Here is a 19,019-nt window from a genome sequence, read left to right on the forward strand (position 1 = left end):
CTAAATTCTCCTAATCTGTCATTTATAGTCTATCTAGAATGAGGCCAATCACTTTGAATTTATGGGCCTTCATTCTCACAAAGTTAAGGGATGAGACTTATTAATCACTTATTGTTCCTTTGACTTGTAAATCTAATGATTCACAAAATGAGTTACAAGGTTTACTTTATTTTGGAGTTAGAATAAAACTATGATTTTGCCTTGTACTGTTCTTTTTATTTTTTCCTTTTTATCTGAACCCTCTTGTCCAAACAGAAAGTTCTACTCATATGGTAACAGATAGATGCCTCTGCCACTCCAATCCTAGAATGCCTTACCTCTTATCTGAACTCTATTTATTTCTCAAAGTTCATCTCTAGTCTCCCCTGCTCTTTGAACCCTTCTCTGATCACTCCCTGATACTACGTTTCTTCAAATTCTTTTAGCATTTATTTCCATATCACTTTTTTGGGATGCATGCTCTGCTTTCTTTTTACATATGTACTCTAATATCTTAACTAGATTATAAGAGGTTCAAAGGTAGACACTATGCTTTAATCTCTCTTGTCTTTTCCAATATGCCTAAAACACTGCTAATGCACAGGAAGGCCTCAGGATAAGCTGAATTATTAATTCATCTATGATTTAAAAAACTCTCCAGGAAATGTCAATAGTAAAACATAATGTAAGTCTTTGATTGATAGTATGAATCTTGTTTTTTTCTGACTTATTGTATACCCTTTGTTAAAGCTGTCAACCTTTAGATATTTCATGAAATATTTTATTGTGGTAATCTAAAAAAACCTAGGTTCTCTAATTTCCATTGTGAATTTGTATTCTTTTTTTTTATTCTTCCCTATAAATTTTGGACTTTGATTATTTTGTTATTATTGTATAACCATTTTAATTGGAAAATATTCTCTCATTTATGCGCCTGACTTCTTCCCATATGCCACTGTGGTTGACAGTTGTTAGGGAACAATAAAATTTTTTGTTCTTTGTTTTTAATGATCAGGTCTTATACTGGACAGATGACTCCAAAGAATCCGTGATTGGTAAAATTAGGGTCAGTGGAAATGTCACAACCAAAAACATCACAGGGCTGAAAGCTAACACCGTCTACTTTGCTTCCGTGAGAGCTTACAACACTGCTGGGACAGGGCCCTCAAGCCCCCCAGCCAATGGGACCACCAAGAAGTCTCGTAAGTATATATCATATTGCAGGGACCAAGATTCACCTACAGTTAGAAACATTCCTTTGCTCAATTTCCATTTCATTCTTACCACCTCATCATTTTACTGATCACTTTATTTAGTCAAGTGGGTTTGTCCCTTAAATCTGGATAACTGTTGAAACTTTCTAGTAACAAAATCAAAATGAACTGTTCTGATCTTTTTGGAATTGCAAAAGAGAAAATATTTTCAGTATAAATGAAAGACAGAGAATATAATGGCTCCAATGCCCTCTTCCAACTTGAGTTCATAACCTGACCTCCCATCCTTGGACTGTTAAGTGGTTACTTAATCTTTCAGTCTCAAGATCCTCATCTGTAAAATGAAGGGAAAATAGTACCTATTTTCTCACTGGGTTTTGTTCAAGATTAAAAGAGATAATTAATAGAAAGTGTCCAGTACATACTTTAGTAAGTGCTTAGTCAATGATTTTTTTTGTTTGTTTTTGTTGGTTTGGTTTACCATTTGAGCCTTGATGTGATCCTCGCACTGTCAGATATCTAGATCTTTCCTTCTATGATATTTTATCACTGCAAATTACTTGGTAGCCCCTGAAATCCAAGAATTAACTCTTGTGCTTCTTTTTATCTCCCTTAACAATAAGCTAAATATCTTTTACACAGATAGGACCTACTAAATAAAGGATGAAGAGTTGATTGTTGCTGCATTTGTCCTGTGAGTGAGTCTGGTATTGCATAAATATTCCATAATATGAAGCAAAGTAGTAAATAGGAAACTGATCAGATGTGACTTAGGAAGAGCTGCAATTTGTAATTTTTTATAATTGCATAATATTTACATATTTCTTGTATATTGTAGATGAACATAAATTGTGTTAACAGGCTTTTTAAAACACATTCTTTGGTCTCTAAATCCCAATGAAAAAGAGTAACAAATATAGTTGCTGAATTCTGAGAATGACTAAGACATGAATTCACTGCTACTAACCGACAGGAAAAAATAGAGCTTGCCTTTAAATACTGCATTCGTTTTTCCCTGTGTATTGGGAAAGAATAGGTGGTTTAAAAAAGTTTGAAAATCAAGTGATACAAAGTTTTTTTTTCCATATACATATTTTTCATGTCCAAAAAGAACTTGGGAATCATCTCAGTTAATAGGTCATTGATTACAGACCGCATTATCCACTTGTGTTCATATCACCAGCCAGTAGCCAGAGATTTGTGTTCTAATTCTGGGTACGTCAGTGACTCATGACCTGACACAGGATAAGACATTCCATTTTTCTGCTTTAATTTTCTTAACTATCAAATGGAAATTTTCTCTGCCCTCACTATTTTCTCAAATTATCAATGAGGCACAAACGAGGTTCTGATTATAGGAGCACATTGGAAAATACAAAGTACTGTGGAACTGCTAAGCAGGAAACAAACAGATGAACAAAAACTCTCTAGTACCAGTCCATTTTAAGGGAAGAGTACGTGTGGATCAACAACTCTTAAACCAGCTCTCCTTCAATGCCCTAGTTTGATAAAGACGTTATGAGTGATCTTCTAGAACTGACTAGCTAGAGATGTGGTTCTATTCCTCTTCCTGTTTTACTCCATTTTGACCAAGTTGATGAAGTCATTGCCATATACCTGTATGAACGATTTGCTTTCATGGTCCTTCTGGAGTCTAGCCTCTTTCAGTTAATCTGAAAATCTGATTGAAATCTCCAATCAATCAGTGGTTTTAAATTTGCCCAGACATTTCCTTCTAGCTGATTGAGAGATGCCAAACTCACAGAAACTCTTGTGTGTAATTTAGTTTCTATCTCAGGCAAAATCAAGGGTGATTAGAAATGCGTAAAGATAGTATCAAAGAAACCTCACAGATCTGACAGATCTGTGACAAACTGACAGACATTTTAGTGTAGTTGTTGACGTAACACTCAAGCCGACTCATATTACATGCGATTCCATTAACCAGTTTAAGGTGGGCTGAGACCTGAACAATAAACTTAATTATCAAGAAGATATAGAGCTATAGATATATACATGATATACATAGGAGACCATGTACATACATCTATATATACACACACACATATACAGTTGTTCTTCAGTAGCCTAGGGGGATTGGTTCCAGGAGCATCCACAGATGCCCAAGTCCCTTATGTAAAATGGCACAGGGTTTGCATATAACCTACATACATCCTCCGTATAATTTAAATCATCTCTAAATTACTTATTATACCTAAAACAATAAATGTTATGTAACTAGTTGCAAATACAATGTAAATAGTATGTAAATAGTTGTTAGCAAATTCAAGTTTTGCTTTTTGGAACTTTCTGGAATTTCTTTCAAATATTTTCAATCCTAACTTGGTCGAATCTGCCAATGTGGAACCCAGAGATACGCAGATACAGAGGGCCACCTGTAAAAACATACATACATACATATATACATATAACCTTAAAAATAATTTCTTTCCTTTAACTTGAATTTGTTTGATTGTAAATGCAACCTAAATTAAATTAACCTAAATTGTCCATGTGATAGTTTGTGCTAACCTACTCTATGTGTTTAGGCAGAAAACTTGTTTTAGACACAGGTTTGCTCAGTTGACCCACTTGGTCCTACAAATGGGCTTGACTGAAATTTGGATTAAATGCCAAGAACATTGTTAGTGGTTTGTCTGAGTGTTCACGTGAGATCAGCCTTATCAAAAAGTAGGAGACATATCCTTTGAAAACACTTTAATTAACAGGGAGTAATTTTATCAAGATACAGTGCTAGAATATATCTGCTGAGAGAAGAGCGACATGAGAGTCAAAGTATAAAGTGAAGTTTAGTGTTTCTTTAGCATCTGCCTTCTTTTTTGATTCAATCAAACACACAAAAACCCTTGTAAATCCTAATCTCTTTCATGAAAACCTTGTTTCAATATTTCTTAAATTTGGCTTTCACCAGCCTGTGTGCATCAGCATTTTTATAAAAATATCCAACAAGGACTTGAGAATAAGGTTCTACAAGACTCTATCTCGTATTTGGATACCAATAAAACCTCTAATTTTATTCTTTCAACATTTTTTATCACTAACATTATGAAAATAGAATAGAAACTACTTTAGTCTCCTATTGTTGCTATTCAAATTAGCACAACTTAGTGGTTGAAAACAATATAAATTTGTTTTCATACACTTCTAGAGGTCAAAAGTCAGAAATGAGTTCCACTGGCTGGAAAGCAAGATATGGGTAAGGGCTGTGTTCCTTTTGGAAACTCTAGAAGAGCATTTGTTTCCGTGCATTTTCTGTCCTTTAGAGAGCCTTCTCTCCTTGGCTTGTGGCCCCTGCCTCTATCTTCAATGCCAGCCTCATGGTATCCTCAAGTCTTCCTCTGACTCTGACTTCCTCTTCTATCTTCACATATCCTCTGACTCTGGCTCTCTTGCCTCCTTTTTTCCTTCATCAGCATCCTTGTAATTACATTGAACCCACCCGGAGAATCCAGGATTATTTATCCACGTCAAGATCCTTAACATAATCACATGTGCAACAAGTAACATATCCACAGGTTTTGGGGATTAGAATCTGGACATGTTTGGGAGGCCCTTATTCTGCCTATGACAGTTACAAAATACTGAGCACTCATGTCCCAAGCCCAGCGTTAATATTCTACATACTTATCTCAATTATTACAACACATCAAGGAGTATGTTATTTTAATTCCTAGATACAAGAAAACAGATGCTTAAAAAGGTTCTGCTGTGGCATCTTTTGGACTGGCATACTATGAACATGGACTTTCTGAATCTCTGGATCCCATGGACACTGTACTAGTTTGCAATCTTCATCTCTAACCATCTAAATAGTCTCTCTCCCTCCCTCAAATCTTCAGTCCAGACCTCAAACTGGCTTGAGATTTTTATCCCTAAAATGGAATCATACTCTCTTCTAATTCCAAAATTTCACTGTCTCCTCTATTCCAGAGAACAAAGAGTAGAGAAAGGTGTACAAGATCTTTCACAGTCTGTCCCCAAATTTCTTTTCATCCCATTCCTCATCTAGCCCTCGCAGCACCAGACTTACTGATCTTCTAAAGTTTAACATTCACTTACCTAATTTCACGCATTCTCCCAGTTTGTAGTGGTCCCACCGTGCTTATAAACAGACAAATATCTTTGCTACTGATCTATAAATTTCCCCTTTAATATATTTGCATTTTACTGGGTGATTCTATAACTTTGGACCATTGTGAAATATTATTGGAAATAGCTAGAAAAGAATTTCAGAGTGAAATAAATTTGGGTATGAATCCCAGCCCAGCCATGAACTGTGTGGTAAGTCTAATTACTTAATAACTCAGAACCCATTTTCTCAACTGAAAAACAGAGATGACTGTACTTTCCTCTAGAGTTTGCTCTGAGAACTAAAGGATATAATATATACCAAGGTGACCCAGAGGCAGCCATATAGTGAGAGCTCAATGTGTAGTAGCATATATTATTATATTTCTTCTCTAAAGGTGATTTCACTTTCTTTGCATTTCTTAAAGTAGGAAAGCCCATCTACTTTCTACTTTCTTTCTTTTCATAAATTTGTTGCAGAAATTTTCTTCAAGGGTGATGGAAGGACAGGCAAAGCAAAGATGAGAAATGGCTTTAATGAAACATTGAAGATAGCTCTGATTCTAAGTGCTATCCCTGGATCTAACTTTGATTTTCCATGTCCTTGAGATGACACCAACATTACCTCTGAATAGTGGTGACAGCAAAAAATTCTGCATCCATCACACGTTCATACTGTCACTGTCTAGATTTTCCATTTGATATTTGATCATCCATTGTAAATTCTGAGAAAGCAGAGCTCACATTTACCAAAATCTCTGCCTATTCTGATTGGGTACGCTAAATAGAAGACAGAGCCTTTTTTTTTTTGAAACATGATGAATTAGTTAATCACTCAAGAAAACAGTGCCTGCCATGAGCCATGCACAGGGTTAGGTGCCTAATGGAGATTAAAACAGGAACAATACCTGCCTTCGGGCTATTGCTATTTTAGTGGGGAGGCAACTTAAAACAAGAAAAAAAATGAAATGAAATAATCAAAAATTATGAAAAGTAATATGAAGAAAATAAGAGGCTGAGATATACATAAGGAGCACCTATATGGGGAAGGCTATATATTTTGATATGACATAAAAGATAAAAAGGAGCTAGTGGACAAAGAGACCTCCAAACAGAAGGAACAGCATATGCAAAGCTTCTGAAGTCTTTGTTATTATTGTTGCTGGTGATGTTGATAGCCTTACAGGTTTTTTTAAAGTAAATATCAGTGGTTTAACATTAAGTATTGTAGCTTACTAAAAATTATATCTTTCCAAAAGAAAACTGAGGAGCACTGCAAGTACAAGTATATTGTGATCCACACAGACTTCGCTTAAATGGAATTTAGATTTACAACCAAAGGGAGAAAAATATTTACATCAACTACAAGAGGAAAAAGCACTGCTTATGTAGACAGAAGTATTCAGAGCCAGTAACAGAAAGTGTTTGCAAATTTTGGTTCAATTTGGCCCCTGATGTCGACTGACTAGCACTCTGTACTGGATTTTTCTTGCTGTAAATAATGCAATCAATCCATATTTAGACATAAAGGAAGCATTAAGCTTTTATTTCATCTTGCACTTATGTTCTTTCTCTCTTTCCCAAATGTCAACCCCATGCTGTTACTTAGAAGTGTAACATAAGAAGTTGTTTTTGAATTGAATTCACAGTGTGAACTACAGTGGAATATAAATGCCATCTACAGAAAAATTGATCACAGGGAAGCCATTAGAGCTGCAGAGGGCTAGTTTAATGTTGCTCTGTCATTTGATTAATAGAAAATTATTTAGTCTTTGGAAATTGCCTGCAAAATTCTTTCAGTAAACTAGAAAAGTGCTTGTTTGTTGAGTAGGTACTTGGTACTTGTACCAAGTAGGTACAAACATCCATGGCATGTTGTTTTACATTATCCACATGACAGTTCCTAGGTAATACAATTTTCAATTTCATCATAGATATTTGCAATCCAGTTTAAGCAAATACATCAAATTCATGAGACCAGGGCTGTTAAAGGTGTTCATAATAAGATGATGGCCTTTTGAAGCACATTTTAGAAACTTAAAAAAAAAAATACTGGACACAAGGCATTGGCATTGGAGTCACACTCATGGACAAAAATAAGAAAAGCTATAGACTATGAGAACTTCCCAGATAATTAGCTGAGACTTCACCACTTTATCTGCCTTTCAAAAAGCACATAAAGAACCCAAGTAAGAGCAAAATTATTAAGGGAAAATCTTGAGTATACTCTAATTATATTTAAGAAGTGAATCTTTTGCAAACTTCAGAATTCTGTTATTAGTAGCAAACTGCATTGAACACAACGGAAAAACTGATTATGTCATAATGCCACAGTGAAGAACTGCTACTCCCACGAAGAGAATTAACAGTTACTGAGCTATTTAGTTTGCACCACTAACCAAGATAGGAATATTTCCTATTTTATTTCATGGGAGCTAAAACTCTTATAACTAAAATATTTTAGTCTCATTCCAAAGATTGGAAAACCAGGCCTCTTGGAAGAGACTGGATACAGATTCAGGTCTCTCTGACTTCAAAGCCCAACACCTCCCAGATAGCATGAGAGGTAGAGCATTCCAAATAATCCACACAATTGGCCATTCACACCGTGAGTTCATTCTTGACAGAATGTTTCTCATTTTATGTCCATGCCTTACTTCTGTTTTGGTAGATGCGGAAATAAATGCAAATGTTCCAGTATCAGAGACACAATCACTACCATATAGTTAGTAGAAGTCAGTTCTTCTCTCTCTCAGTCTGGCACTTCATCAATGGATTCATAGTGTTAAAAGTAGTACTTTTTATCTAAACATGCAAACAAACAGAAAGGGCACAGCAATAGATGAAACCTTCAGAATTCATCACTGCCAGTGACATCAAAGGACTGAATTTATATTTTTGCTGTATTGATTGTATGATGTTGTTAATTTTAGCACTTTGTTTTAAAGAACAAAGTAAAAGAAATGAGTCACAGGAGTATATTAGATATTAAAACTGGTATCTTGTGAGAATTTTTATATTATCTCTTTTATAGCTGAGAAAAAGATTAGAAAAGGCACTTTGGGATAAGTTGAGGGAAAACAGTTACAAAACTATAATCATTGCCATCAGTCCTTCAGAAATAAACGTACTGACAATCGTTTACTGAGTTCTTACCAAGCGCAAAACTCTCAGTCTTTTTATTATGATTGGGTTTATATTGCCAAGAAATGTACTAGGACATGGTTGATCCAATTGGCATGTTCGTCTTATAAATTCACGTGGATTGTTATAGGTTTGGCCATGTCAATTGGCCTTGATTATAGGACAGCATAATGAATGGACTGGCCACACTGTGTCACCTATGGATCTTCCCACAGCCCAGTACATAATTAATATGACCCAAGAAAATCACACAGGACCCCAAGTAGTTTTTCTTTAGCCATCTATTACACAGTCATTTATTCAACATATATGAAATATATGTCTCCTCCTACATGCCAAGCACCATGCTAGATGATGGAATACAGAGTTGAACAAGGCATATGTCCTCAGTAAATTTAAATAAACACAGAGCATGAAGAGCTATAATTCAATGTGATAAGTTCATAATAAAATATGAACTGAGTCCCATGAGAGCATAGGGGAAACATTTATCTCTCCACTACATCCCAAATGAGGTGTAAGTGACTGGGTGAATGATATCCCAGGGGATTGGAGAAGGCAAGTAGATGTATCATAATGCAATGTTGGACACCCTGTGATTCTTCCAGTAGCACATAAGACATTAAATAGCAATTGAGTCAAAATTCCAAAAGAAATAATTTCTATTTCCATCAGTGTTATAATGAGTTAAATATTATGCTCATTCAACCTCACAAATTCAAATAAGATGCCAAAAACATCTTGCTGGGTAGTTTATCTTTGCCTCTGCTATCCAGCTGAATTATTTTTAATGTCTCCAGTTTCTTAAATCTCAAAAATAATCATGTGGACTCAAATCTTTGAGAAGCAGTGTGCTGTCATGGAGAAAAACTAGATTAAAAATCAAGAGACCAGGATTCTGACTGGGATCAGCCACTCATTAGCTGCATGCTTTTAAAGATGTAGATTTCCAACCTGGACTCTAGTTTGCCGGCATGCAAAATTTTTCAGTTGAACAAGATCCATTCATTTAGAAGGCTGATTCTAAATACGTCTTCCCTTACTTCCCACTACGTTTCTCCCAGAAAACATTAATTTCAGGGAACTAAAAGCACAGTTTGGATTTAGAGTAGACACCTTTTGGGATGATCATCCAGTTTGTAATTTTTCCTCTTCAGGGTTCCTACCAGATCTATCTATATTAAGTGACATGTATCTTTCTCACTGTCTAGCCACAATTGATTGGGCTAAGATAGAATATGGCCAAATTAAGCCAATCATCAGCTTTTACTTGGAAATTCTAGCTTGGACTATCTCTGAACAGAGGAAATTTCAAACCTCACGTGTAGGTGAGCAGTCATGATTTCTGCCACACTCACTGAGAAGAACAAAGAGATGGTCTATGGCAAGATGAGCATGCAGCAAAAACTACTGTGAGAGGTACAGAGAGGAACTTCTTGGCTTTTGGACATTTTTTGTCCCTTCTGAGGCTCTGCTGCATTCTGCCAGGAATTCTAAGAGAGTCCCCTATATCCTTTACAGTATATTCCTAATATTTTGTTTTAAAACACCTTGAGTTGGTTGTATTACTTACAGTGAAAGTCCTAACTAGTACATGATTATTAAGTAAATGACTACTAGGAATTAATACCTTTGTGTTGATATATGTAAAAAGTTTGCCACCTGAGTTTGTCTGAGATGCTTATTGATTGACGGACAAATTAAACACTAGATAAAGGAGCCCTCCCTCTATTCATATATAGTAAAGTAAACAAATTCAACAGCAGTGATTAATAAATTAATACTGGACATCCAGCATGCCATTATTAATTCATAAGTTTGTCACAGAGATATTTCCAAATGACCGGAATTTGAATGAATTTGCTTACTCTGATTAGAATTAATATGATATTTCAAAAGACACTGAAAACATTTTAGCTCCTTCTATGCTAATTATCCACGATTTATTTTCCCTTTTCATGTCAATGGGTCATATAGTAACCATGACCTAATTTAAATTCATTTGGATCTTTGATTATCTTTTTAAAGCTCCAAGCCAACCACCAGCTAACATCGCCTGGAAGCTGACAAACTCTAAATTATGCCTAAACTGGGAGCATGTAAAAACCATGGAAAATGAGTCTGAAGTATTGGGCTACAAGGTGAGTATTCTGTTTTTCTTTTAAACATATCAATTAACTTACTAAGGGACCAGAAATGTCAGAACCAAATAAGAAACAAATTTTATGCCCATGGAAATATAGGAATCTTTTTTTTTCAATGTTCTGAAAATACTTGGCATTGCTGCTTTTAAATTCTTCATGGAAAATTTTATATTGTGAGGTCAGAATGTGTCATGGAGCATTAAGAAATAAAACTTTATAGTATGCAACATTCTTTTTTCAAGTGACTCCCCTTGCCATCAAAAAATGATGGTGTACGTAGATAGTAACTGTGAGATGAGTATGAGGTCAAAAAGTATATTCAAATAGAATTTCTAGAACTTAGGCTACAGTAGGATATCATCTTTTAACAACATAAAAGGACTCCAACAAGAGTATAGTCAAAAACCCAGAGCAAACCATTTCCATCAGTGGTAATGAACATCCTCTCCTGGCAAATGCATATAGTATTCAGACAACTGAAATGGGTCCAAACTAACCAGTAACTTTTCACGGCAAGCTCCAAAGATAATGGCCTCAAGCTATTTAATTAATAGAGATAAATCTATTCTCATTTCAGAAGCACTGGCCAAAAAGGAAATCTTTCTCTTAACAACTAAATTTAAAGAAAAGGCACAGACCAGATATATCCATCCAAGGATTACAGCATGTATAATGCTCGTAGTGTTATAGTGTTCCATAAGAGTTTCTGAACCTTAGATAAGCAACATGTTCATTTAACTTGATTCACCATTTTATTCAGATTCTGTACCGGCAAAACAGACAGAGTAAAACTCATATTTTGGAAACAAACAACACATCTGCTGAGCTTCTGGTTCCATTTGAAGAGGACTACTTGATTGAAATAAGAACAGTTAGTGATGGTGGGGATGGAAGCAGCAGTGAGGAAATTAGGATTCCAAAAATGTCAAGTAAGTTGAATTACCATTCCTGTTGTAGATTTTGAATCCAGACAGATGCCAGCATGAAATCTGGGCTCTGTGAATCTTTCCAATTCTTGTTTAAATGTTGGGTGAAAAAATAAAAGGTCTACGGTTTCACTTTTCAATTGTGAGCAAGAGGTGATGAGTCAACTTTCTTTAATCCCTCAGATTTACAACATGCTTATAAATCACAAACAGTTTTATATTTCCTCATTTTGAATCTAAAAAAAAAACAAACCCTCACAACTGTGTGTCATTGGTATATGCTTCATTCTACTGGAACAAAAACGAGAAAGTTTTTCCATGGCTACTTACTTGGAAGCTTCTGAGAGCAAGGACAGCAAATATGAAGCACATGTACATAACACCTCTCTTCCCATTTTCATGGCGGACATCACTAATCGATTACAACATTCATACTGAGCTGAGTCAGCACTTTCAAATCCTCTCAATATGATGTCCTAAGCAGGTATCACCAATCGGTCATATTTAGTATGTAATAATAATTTATTATTTCTTCTTTAAAAGAATCACTCACGTATCTACCTGAAGCTGTGACTGAGTATAAGTCATCAGCCGCCACGTTAGCCAATACTACTCTGCCCTGTAGTCAGACTTGGCCAATTTTAGGCATTTTTCTTTCTTATTTTTATATTTAAAACAGATATCCTAGGACAGAGGGTTAAATACACTTTCTAAAATTAAATCCAATATAAGTGAAACAAGTGTACTAAAATGTGTTATTAAAAGAGAAATAACAGTATGCATTTTAGTTCATGAAGAATTAACCTAACAAGTAATTTTACTTTTTCTCAAGACATTTTGTTTCACTTTTATATTTTGCAGGTTTGAGTTCCAGAGGAGTTTCAGTCATAGAACTTAGCATCCATTTCCTGTCAATTGTCATCATGATTTTTTACTGTTTTGCTATTCAGCCTCTTATATGATGAAGAAAACAATAAATCTTTGAGTTTTTTTGAATGCAAATCATTCTGTAAATAAGCTCTCCAGCCCCTGTTACAAGATACATTCTTAAAACTGACTTGTTTGGAAAGAAAAAATGTATATTATGAAAATCTTGTAAATATCTATGGTACATTAATAAAACAATTTTAAACACTTTGGAATTTTAAAGTCCACACATGATTAAACACATTCAGAAGGTGCCAAATTAACGCATGGAGTTGTCACTACTGTGGCTTTTAAGTAACTTAAACGGAGACTATAAATAACTCTCTTGATGACGATGGTCAATATGAAAGAAACTGTAGTTTCCATAGCTAAGATGTCCATTTACTATATGCTCCAGGCAATTTAATTCAGTAAATTAAAATTTCACCCTAGTTGGAAATAAAGTAAAATCATTTGTTTATCCTTGGGGTTCTTTAAAAATGTAAGCTATTGTAAAGCATGCTGTGTTTTATCTCTGAATCAAATTGGGACAAGAAATATTTGTACCCAGTAATATATTCATGTACTTGATGTTCTTCTCAACTCACTTTTCTATCAGTTCGGTAATAAAAATGGCAAAAAAAGAAAGAAGAAAAAGAAAAAGAAAAAAAGATTCCTATATTTCCATGGGCATAAAATTTCTGGCAAAGAAAAAGAAAAGAAGGGAAAAAGGAACCAGCAAAAACATCTAATGAATCTTGTATACAGTAAGCAATTTCTTACAGCAAAGTTTAATTTTAAAATCAATTCTGAATTCTCCCAAGGAAGAGGTTGCATGAACAATTCTCAGGTAATTATTACAAAGTGTTAGCAATGTGTGTGGTGTTTATTTTTGTATTATAAATAAATCTGGGAATGGAATTACTTTACAAAGTGTTTTTGACATTTTGGTCAAAAAATATATATATATTTTTGCCAATCTTCTCTGCAACTATTAAAAATAATTCTATACCATCCAAGGCTTAGAAAGATTTTTGTGGGTTGACTCTTCTCTATGATGTACCTGATAAAGTCAGCAGTCTCACTTCTTGGGATTGCACAGTCTGGACAAAGCAGCCTGGGAAGAGGAAAGGTTAATGAGGGAGCCCATACTCTTCTAAGTAATCATCTATCCTTCACAAACAGCCTTGAGGGGTTTGTCCTGCTGTCAGCCTGCTCTAGCTCCCAGCCAATCAGGTTTGATGTCCTGCGAAGCTGGGAGTGAGGAATGGTCACACTAGTATTGCCTTCTTAACATGGCACAACCTCTTAATTAAATTATGCTGAAAATATTTGAACTCTCCTCCCAACTCTCAAATCACACAATCCTCAAAACTGGATTCTGTCATTTTCACTTCTAAAATATTTTAGAGCTGTTTAAAATACTCGACGTAGTCAACAGCAGATGGACAATGACTTTCCATAGTTCAGAACTTGCTCCTTGCTGAAGAGTGTGTCAAGCACGCAGTACAAATCAATGACCCTTATTATCCCTGCACATTAAGATCTGACTGTACTTTGATGGAGCAAAATAAACAAACAACAGAAAATACTGTTTGGCACACTAACATTAACAGCTGCCTGAACAACACATATTTGTATTGATCAGATACACCAGTGTTGGCACATGGTCTTAATGGTTTCCTCAGATTGATAAGAGACAAGATGTGTGTCCTGGTTCCCAAAATGGAGATTGAGCATGAAATACAGTATGAGATTTTTGTTTTTGCGATTAAGAGAATTAGATACATAGTCATTTGAGTAAGAATCCAAAAGCAAAGTCAGTTCTTTTCAACAACACATTTATTTGCAGGTGTGTTTTAATTCATAATTACTGGAGTATTAAATGTCTGTATTATTCAATATCTAATATATTATTTATATTTTCACCCATCCATGCTACATTTTTCAGAATATAATTTGGCAATAATGTTAAAAAGTGTGAGATTTGACTCTCAATTGATTTGAATCTCTACTCTTAGTGAGGACTTGGGCACATCTTTTAACGTCCCCATGTCACTTTTATGAGGATTAAAGGACATAATGTACACAAGTATTGAGCACGTTGCAAGCAACACTGTAAGCTGTCAACAGAGCAGCTGTCATCTACTGCTACGAATTAAACACCTAATGAAATAAGTTACTTAAGTGTTCAATAGACTATGAAAACATATTCAACCTGTATTTATATCAAATTCCAAAACAGCTGCAAGAAAAATGAGTAGTCCCCCTACTCAACACTAAATGGCACTAAAAACTGGAACCAATCGTGGTTCCACCAATGCATTTCAGGAAAATATTCTTTGTGATGTATACACTCCTTTGACATTTAGGAAGGATTGCCAGTGAATCCCTTTATTGATTGAGTATACTGCTGTTATACACTGTTATGAACATGATAACTCATTTCCATACTTCTTACAGGAAAAGGAAAAAAAAAGTGATTGCACCTGGAAATTGCCAGAAAATGAAAGTGAATAAGAGTTAGGACACTTGACACAGGGGAAATATAACAGTATAAAGCTATGGGCTGCCCAGATAATGTTAACTTCAAATTCAACTCCATTTTCTCTCTTCTCTTACTATCCACATTATAATCCTTCCAGGTCAGTGTCCCTTTTCTGACTATACACCAGAAGGTGGCTTATAGAAGGGCACGCCTGCTCTCTATAACTAACAGCAAATGCAAGCAGTGAGAGATGACCTGGAATCAATTTAGATTCCAAATGCAATAATATAATCATGACCTCCCTTAAGTAAATCTACTATTTTTAAGCCTCTATATGTTATCAGTTTGTACTCCATCTCGGGATGTCACGTTTTATACACCCACTGTATGCCATAATTATTACCTTATTGTCTACAGAACTACATATTTAATTCAACAACATATTTAATTTGTTTCTGTTCCAGAATTCAAGAGTTTATTTCAACATCTCTACTGAACACAGTACTTGAATTAGTCAAGTTCTCCTGGGAAATAGAACCAATGGAGTGTGTGTGTGTGTGTGTGTGTGTGTGTATGCATGTATGTGTATATAGAGAGACAGAGAAAGACACAGACAGAGAGAAAGACAGAGACAGACACAGAGAGAAACAGAGAGAGAGAGACAGAGAGTGATATAAGGAATTAGCATGTAATTTTGGAGGCTAAGAATTCCACACCCAAGAGAGCCAATGGTATAGTTCCAGTTTGAGTCTGGAAACCAGGAGATCCAATGGTGTAATTTTCATTCTGAGTCTGAATGCAAAGGCAGGAGAAAACCAATATCACAGTTGGAAGATTTTCAGGCAAAGAGAAAGAATTCTTTCCTACTGAGCCTTTTATTTATTCAGGCTTTTAATGAATTGGATGAGACTCATCCAAATTGAAAAGGGTAACCTGCTTCACTCAGTCTACTGATTCAAATGCAGAAACACCCTCACAGACACACCCAGAACATTTGGGCACCTTCTGGCCCAGTCAAGTTGACTCATAAAATTAACCATCACAGCACTCTTTTTAATTATTTTAAATAATTCAGTTCTAATCCCAAAAACTTTTTAAATGAAGTTATGGAGACACTCTTCTCAGTTTATTCATCTGTAAAATGAGATGTTGGGATTACATGATCTCCAAGTTCCTTTAAAATCCTGTAATTCTATATCAAGCTGCACAGTGGCATTTATTTTTAGTGCAAAACAGGTTTTAATAACCTTTCACAACCCACACAACACTCTGCAAGGCTTTTCCAGCTTTTTTCCTATATTTTCATTAGCCTAATTGTGTTGAGCTTTCTTAATTGGACTTTACTAAAACAATAGATAAAACTGAGTATGTTTTCCAAATGGCAAAGAACCCTTAGAAGTTCTGGCCCATCTTGACCTAATCAAACTCACAAGCTTTTGCACAGCAAAGGACACCATAAACAAAATGAAAAGACAACCTAGAGGATGGGAAAAAAATATTTGCAAACTATGTGACTGACAAGGGCTTAATTTCCAAAATATACAAACAGCTCATACAACTCAACAACAAAAAAACAAACAACCCAATCGAAAAATGGGCAGAAGACCTCAAAAGATATTTCTCCAAAGAAGAAATACAGATGGCCAAGAGGCACATGAAAAGATCCTCAACACTTCTAATTATCAGAGAAATGCAAATCAAAACTACAATGAGGTACTACCTCACACTGGTCAGAATGGCCATCATTAAAAAGTCTACAGAAACAAATGCTGGAGAGGGTGTGGAGAAAAGGGAACCCTCCTACACTGTTGGTGGGAATGTAAGTTGGTGCACCCACTGTGAAAAACAGTATGAAGGTTCCTCAGAAAACTAAAAATAGAATTACCATATGATCCAGCAATCCTACTCCTGGGCATATATCCGACAAAACTATAATTCAAAATGATACATGCACCCCTATGCTCATAGCAGCACTATTCACAATGCCAAGACATGGAAACAACCTAAATGTGCATCGACAGATGAATGGATAAAGAAGATGTGGTACATATATACAATGGAATATTACTCAGCCATAAAAAAAGAATGAAATAATGCCATTTGCAACAACATGGATACAACTAGAGATTACCACATTGACTGAAATAAGACAGAGAAAGACCATATGATATCACTTATATGTGAAATCTAAAACATGACACAAATGAACCATCTATGAAACAGAAACAGAATCATAGACATAGAGAACACGTGGTTGTCAAGGAGGTGGGGGGTGGGGGAGGGATGGAGTGGAAGATTCAGGTTAGCAGATGTAAATTTTTATATATAGAATGGATACACAAGGTCCTACAGTATAGCACAGAAAACTATATTCAATACCCTATGATAAACCATAATGGAAAAGAATATTTTAAAACTGAATCACTTTGCTGTACAGCTGAAACTAACACAACATTGTAAGGCAACTATACATCAATAAAAAAAAAAAATGACAGGGCTTCCCTGGTGGCACAGTGGTTGAGAATCCACCTGCCAATGCAGGGGACACCGGTTCAAGCCCTGGTCCAGGAAGATCCCACATGCTGCAGAGCAACTAAGCCCATGTGCCACAACTACTGAGCCTGCACTCTAGAGCCCACGAGCCACAACTACTGAAGCCCATGCGCCTGGAGACTGTGCTCCACAACAAGAGAAACCACCGCAATGAGAAGCCCTCGCACCGTAACGAAAAGTAGCCCCAGAGTAGCCCCGCTTGCTGCAACTAGAGAAAAGGCCGCGCACAACAACGAAGACCCAACACAACCAAAAGTAAATAAATGTATTAAAAAAATAATAAAATAAACATAAAAAAAAAAGTTCTGGCCCATCTTCATACTCCACTGAGAACTGCTGGAGTATTTCAGTGGTTCCCAAGGGCAAGGCTGTGATAAAGTTTCATTGTTCAGTGAAAAAATGAGAAAAACTCACACAGTGTAGTGAGATTTTAATAATGAATAATTTATGAAATAATTGGGAGATTACGACTTTTTTTGGCTTTTTGTGGTGAAATGTTCACTCTTTGATGAAATGCAGTTGTATATGAATACTAGCTTGCTTTATGTGTTCCGTTTTAAAATATCTTACTTGGTAAAAGAGTAGGTTACTTTCTATAAATCAAATCAATTTTTATTATTATTTAAGACTTTTATCTTCTGAGAAAATCAAAAGTCTTAAAATCACTTGTGTTCATGATATCTTTTTAAAACACTTTTATTTCTTTTATCTCATTACCATCAAATTAGTAAGTTTGACTTGGTGCATCGACTAAAGTTTGTGTGCCAAGATCTTTATCTGTATCCCTTGAACACCAATGTTCTGAGTTCTATGTAATTAATTATTGTTTATGTACATAAACGCACTTACAGGTCTAGGAAATCTGGTCTAACTCTTAAAACAGCTATTAAAATAATTAACAACAAAAAGAATATAAGAATCCTGTATTGTTGTATTATCTTAAAATGTGAAGACTATTTGCTTTCTACTTTTCCACACTAAAATTTCTTTTCTTTTATGAAATTACAAATAGTAGCTATTAGGCCTTCTTTCATGTCTTGACAAAGAAACATAATTTTTATTAAAAGGCAAATTTGTCTCCCTCATTATTTTTTAAAGTTCTGTACTTCATAGTTCTTGGTACTGTCCTGGACAGAGAGAATGATGCTTGAAACACATATTTTGCTTTCTACACTGATTTATACAGCCAACTGTTGGGGCAATTTGTTTTTCCTTAGTTTCATCAGGAAAATAAGTATTTTTCTTTTATAAGCCTGGCTAAAATAACAAGCTAAACTGAATTCCAGGTTTTGATGGGTAAATAATATATTCTTGAAAGGAATAAAATGAAGTAAAACTCTTGGAATACAGTAGTTTTTGAGAACATATCAGAAATGCCAAATTATTTTCCTATTTTTGAAATTTCCTATTTTTGAAAACATATACTTTATAGTCTGTTAAGGCATATGTGAGGAGATAACTTTTCTTGTCCAAGGTAAACTCAGGAGAGAAACAAACATGGCGACTCTTTAAATAAAGGTAGTAAGCTGCAGCTCAATGAGAGAGAAAATATAAATCCTGATGTAATAAAATGTTT

The 19,019-nt window shown here is 35.2% G+C and overlaps 1 protein-coding gene across 1 annotated transcript in view; it reads left to right on the forward strand.

The window, feature by feature from the left end:
* CNTN6 (contactin 6) overlaps positions 1–13,316 on the forward strand; it is a 232,932-nt gene extending 219,616 nt beyond the window's left edge. The window contains exons 19-22 of the mRNA XM_060021501.1: positions 995–1,181; positions 10,455–10,567; positions 11,331–11,499; positions 12,358–13,316. Of these exons, the coding sequence (XP_059877484.1) occupies positions 995–1,181; positions 10,455–10,567; positions 11,331–11,499; positions 12,358–12,458 (570 nt within the window). The 3' untranslated portion in view covers positions 12,459–13,316. The remainder of the gene's footprint in view (positions 1–994; positions 1,182–10,454; positions 10,568–11,330; positions 11,500–12,357) is intronic.
* Positions 13,317–19,019: the final 5,703 nt, after the last annotated feature.

This window comes from Delphinus delphis, chromosome 10, assembly GCF_949987515.2.
Source record: "Delphinus delphis chromosome 10, mDelDel1.2, whole genome shotgun sequence".
In the NCBI taxonomy this organism is placed as follows: Eukaryota; Metazoa; Chordata; class Mammalia; order Artiodactyla; family Delphinidae; genus Delphinus; species Delphinus delphis.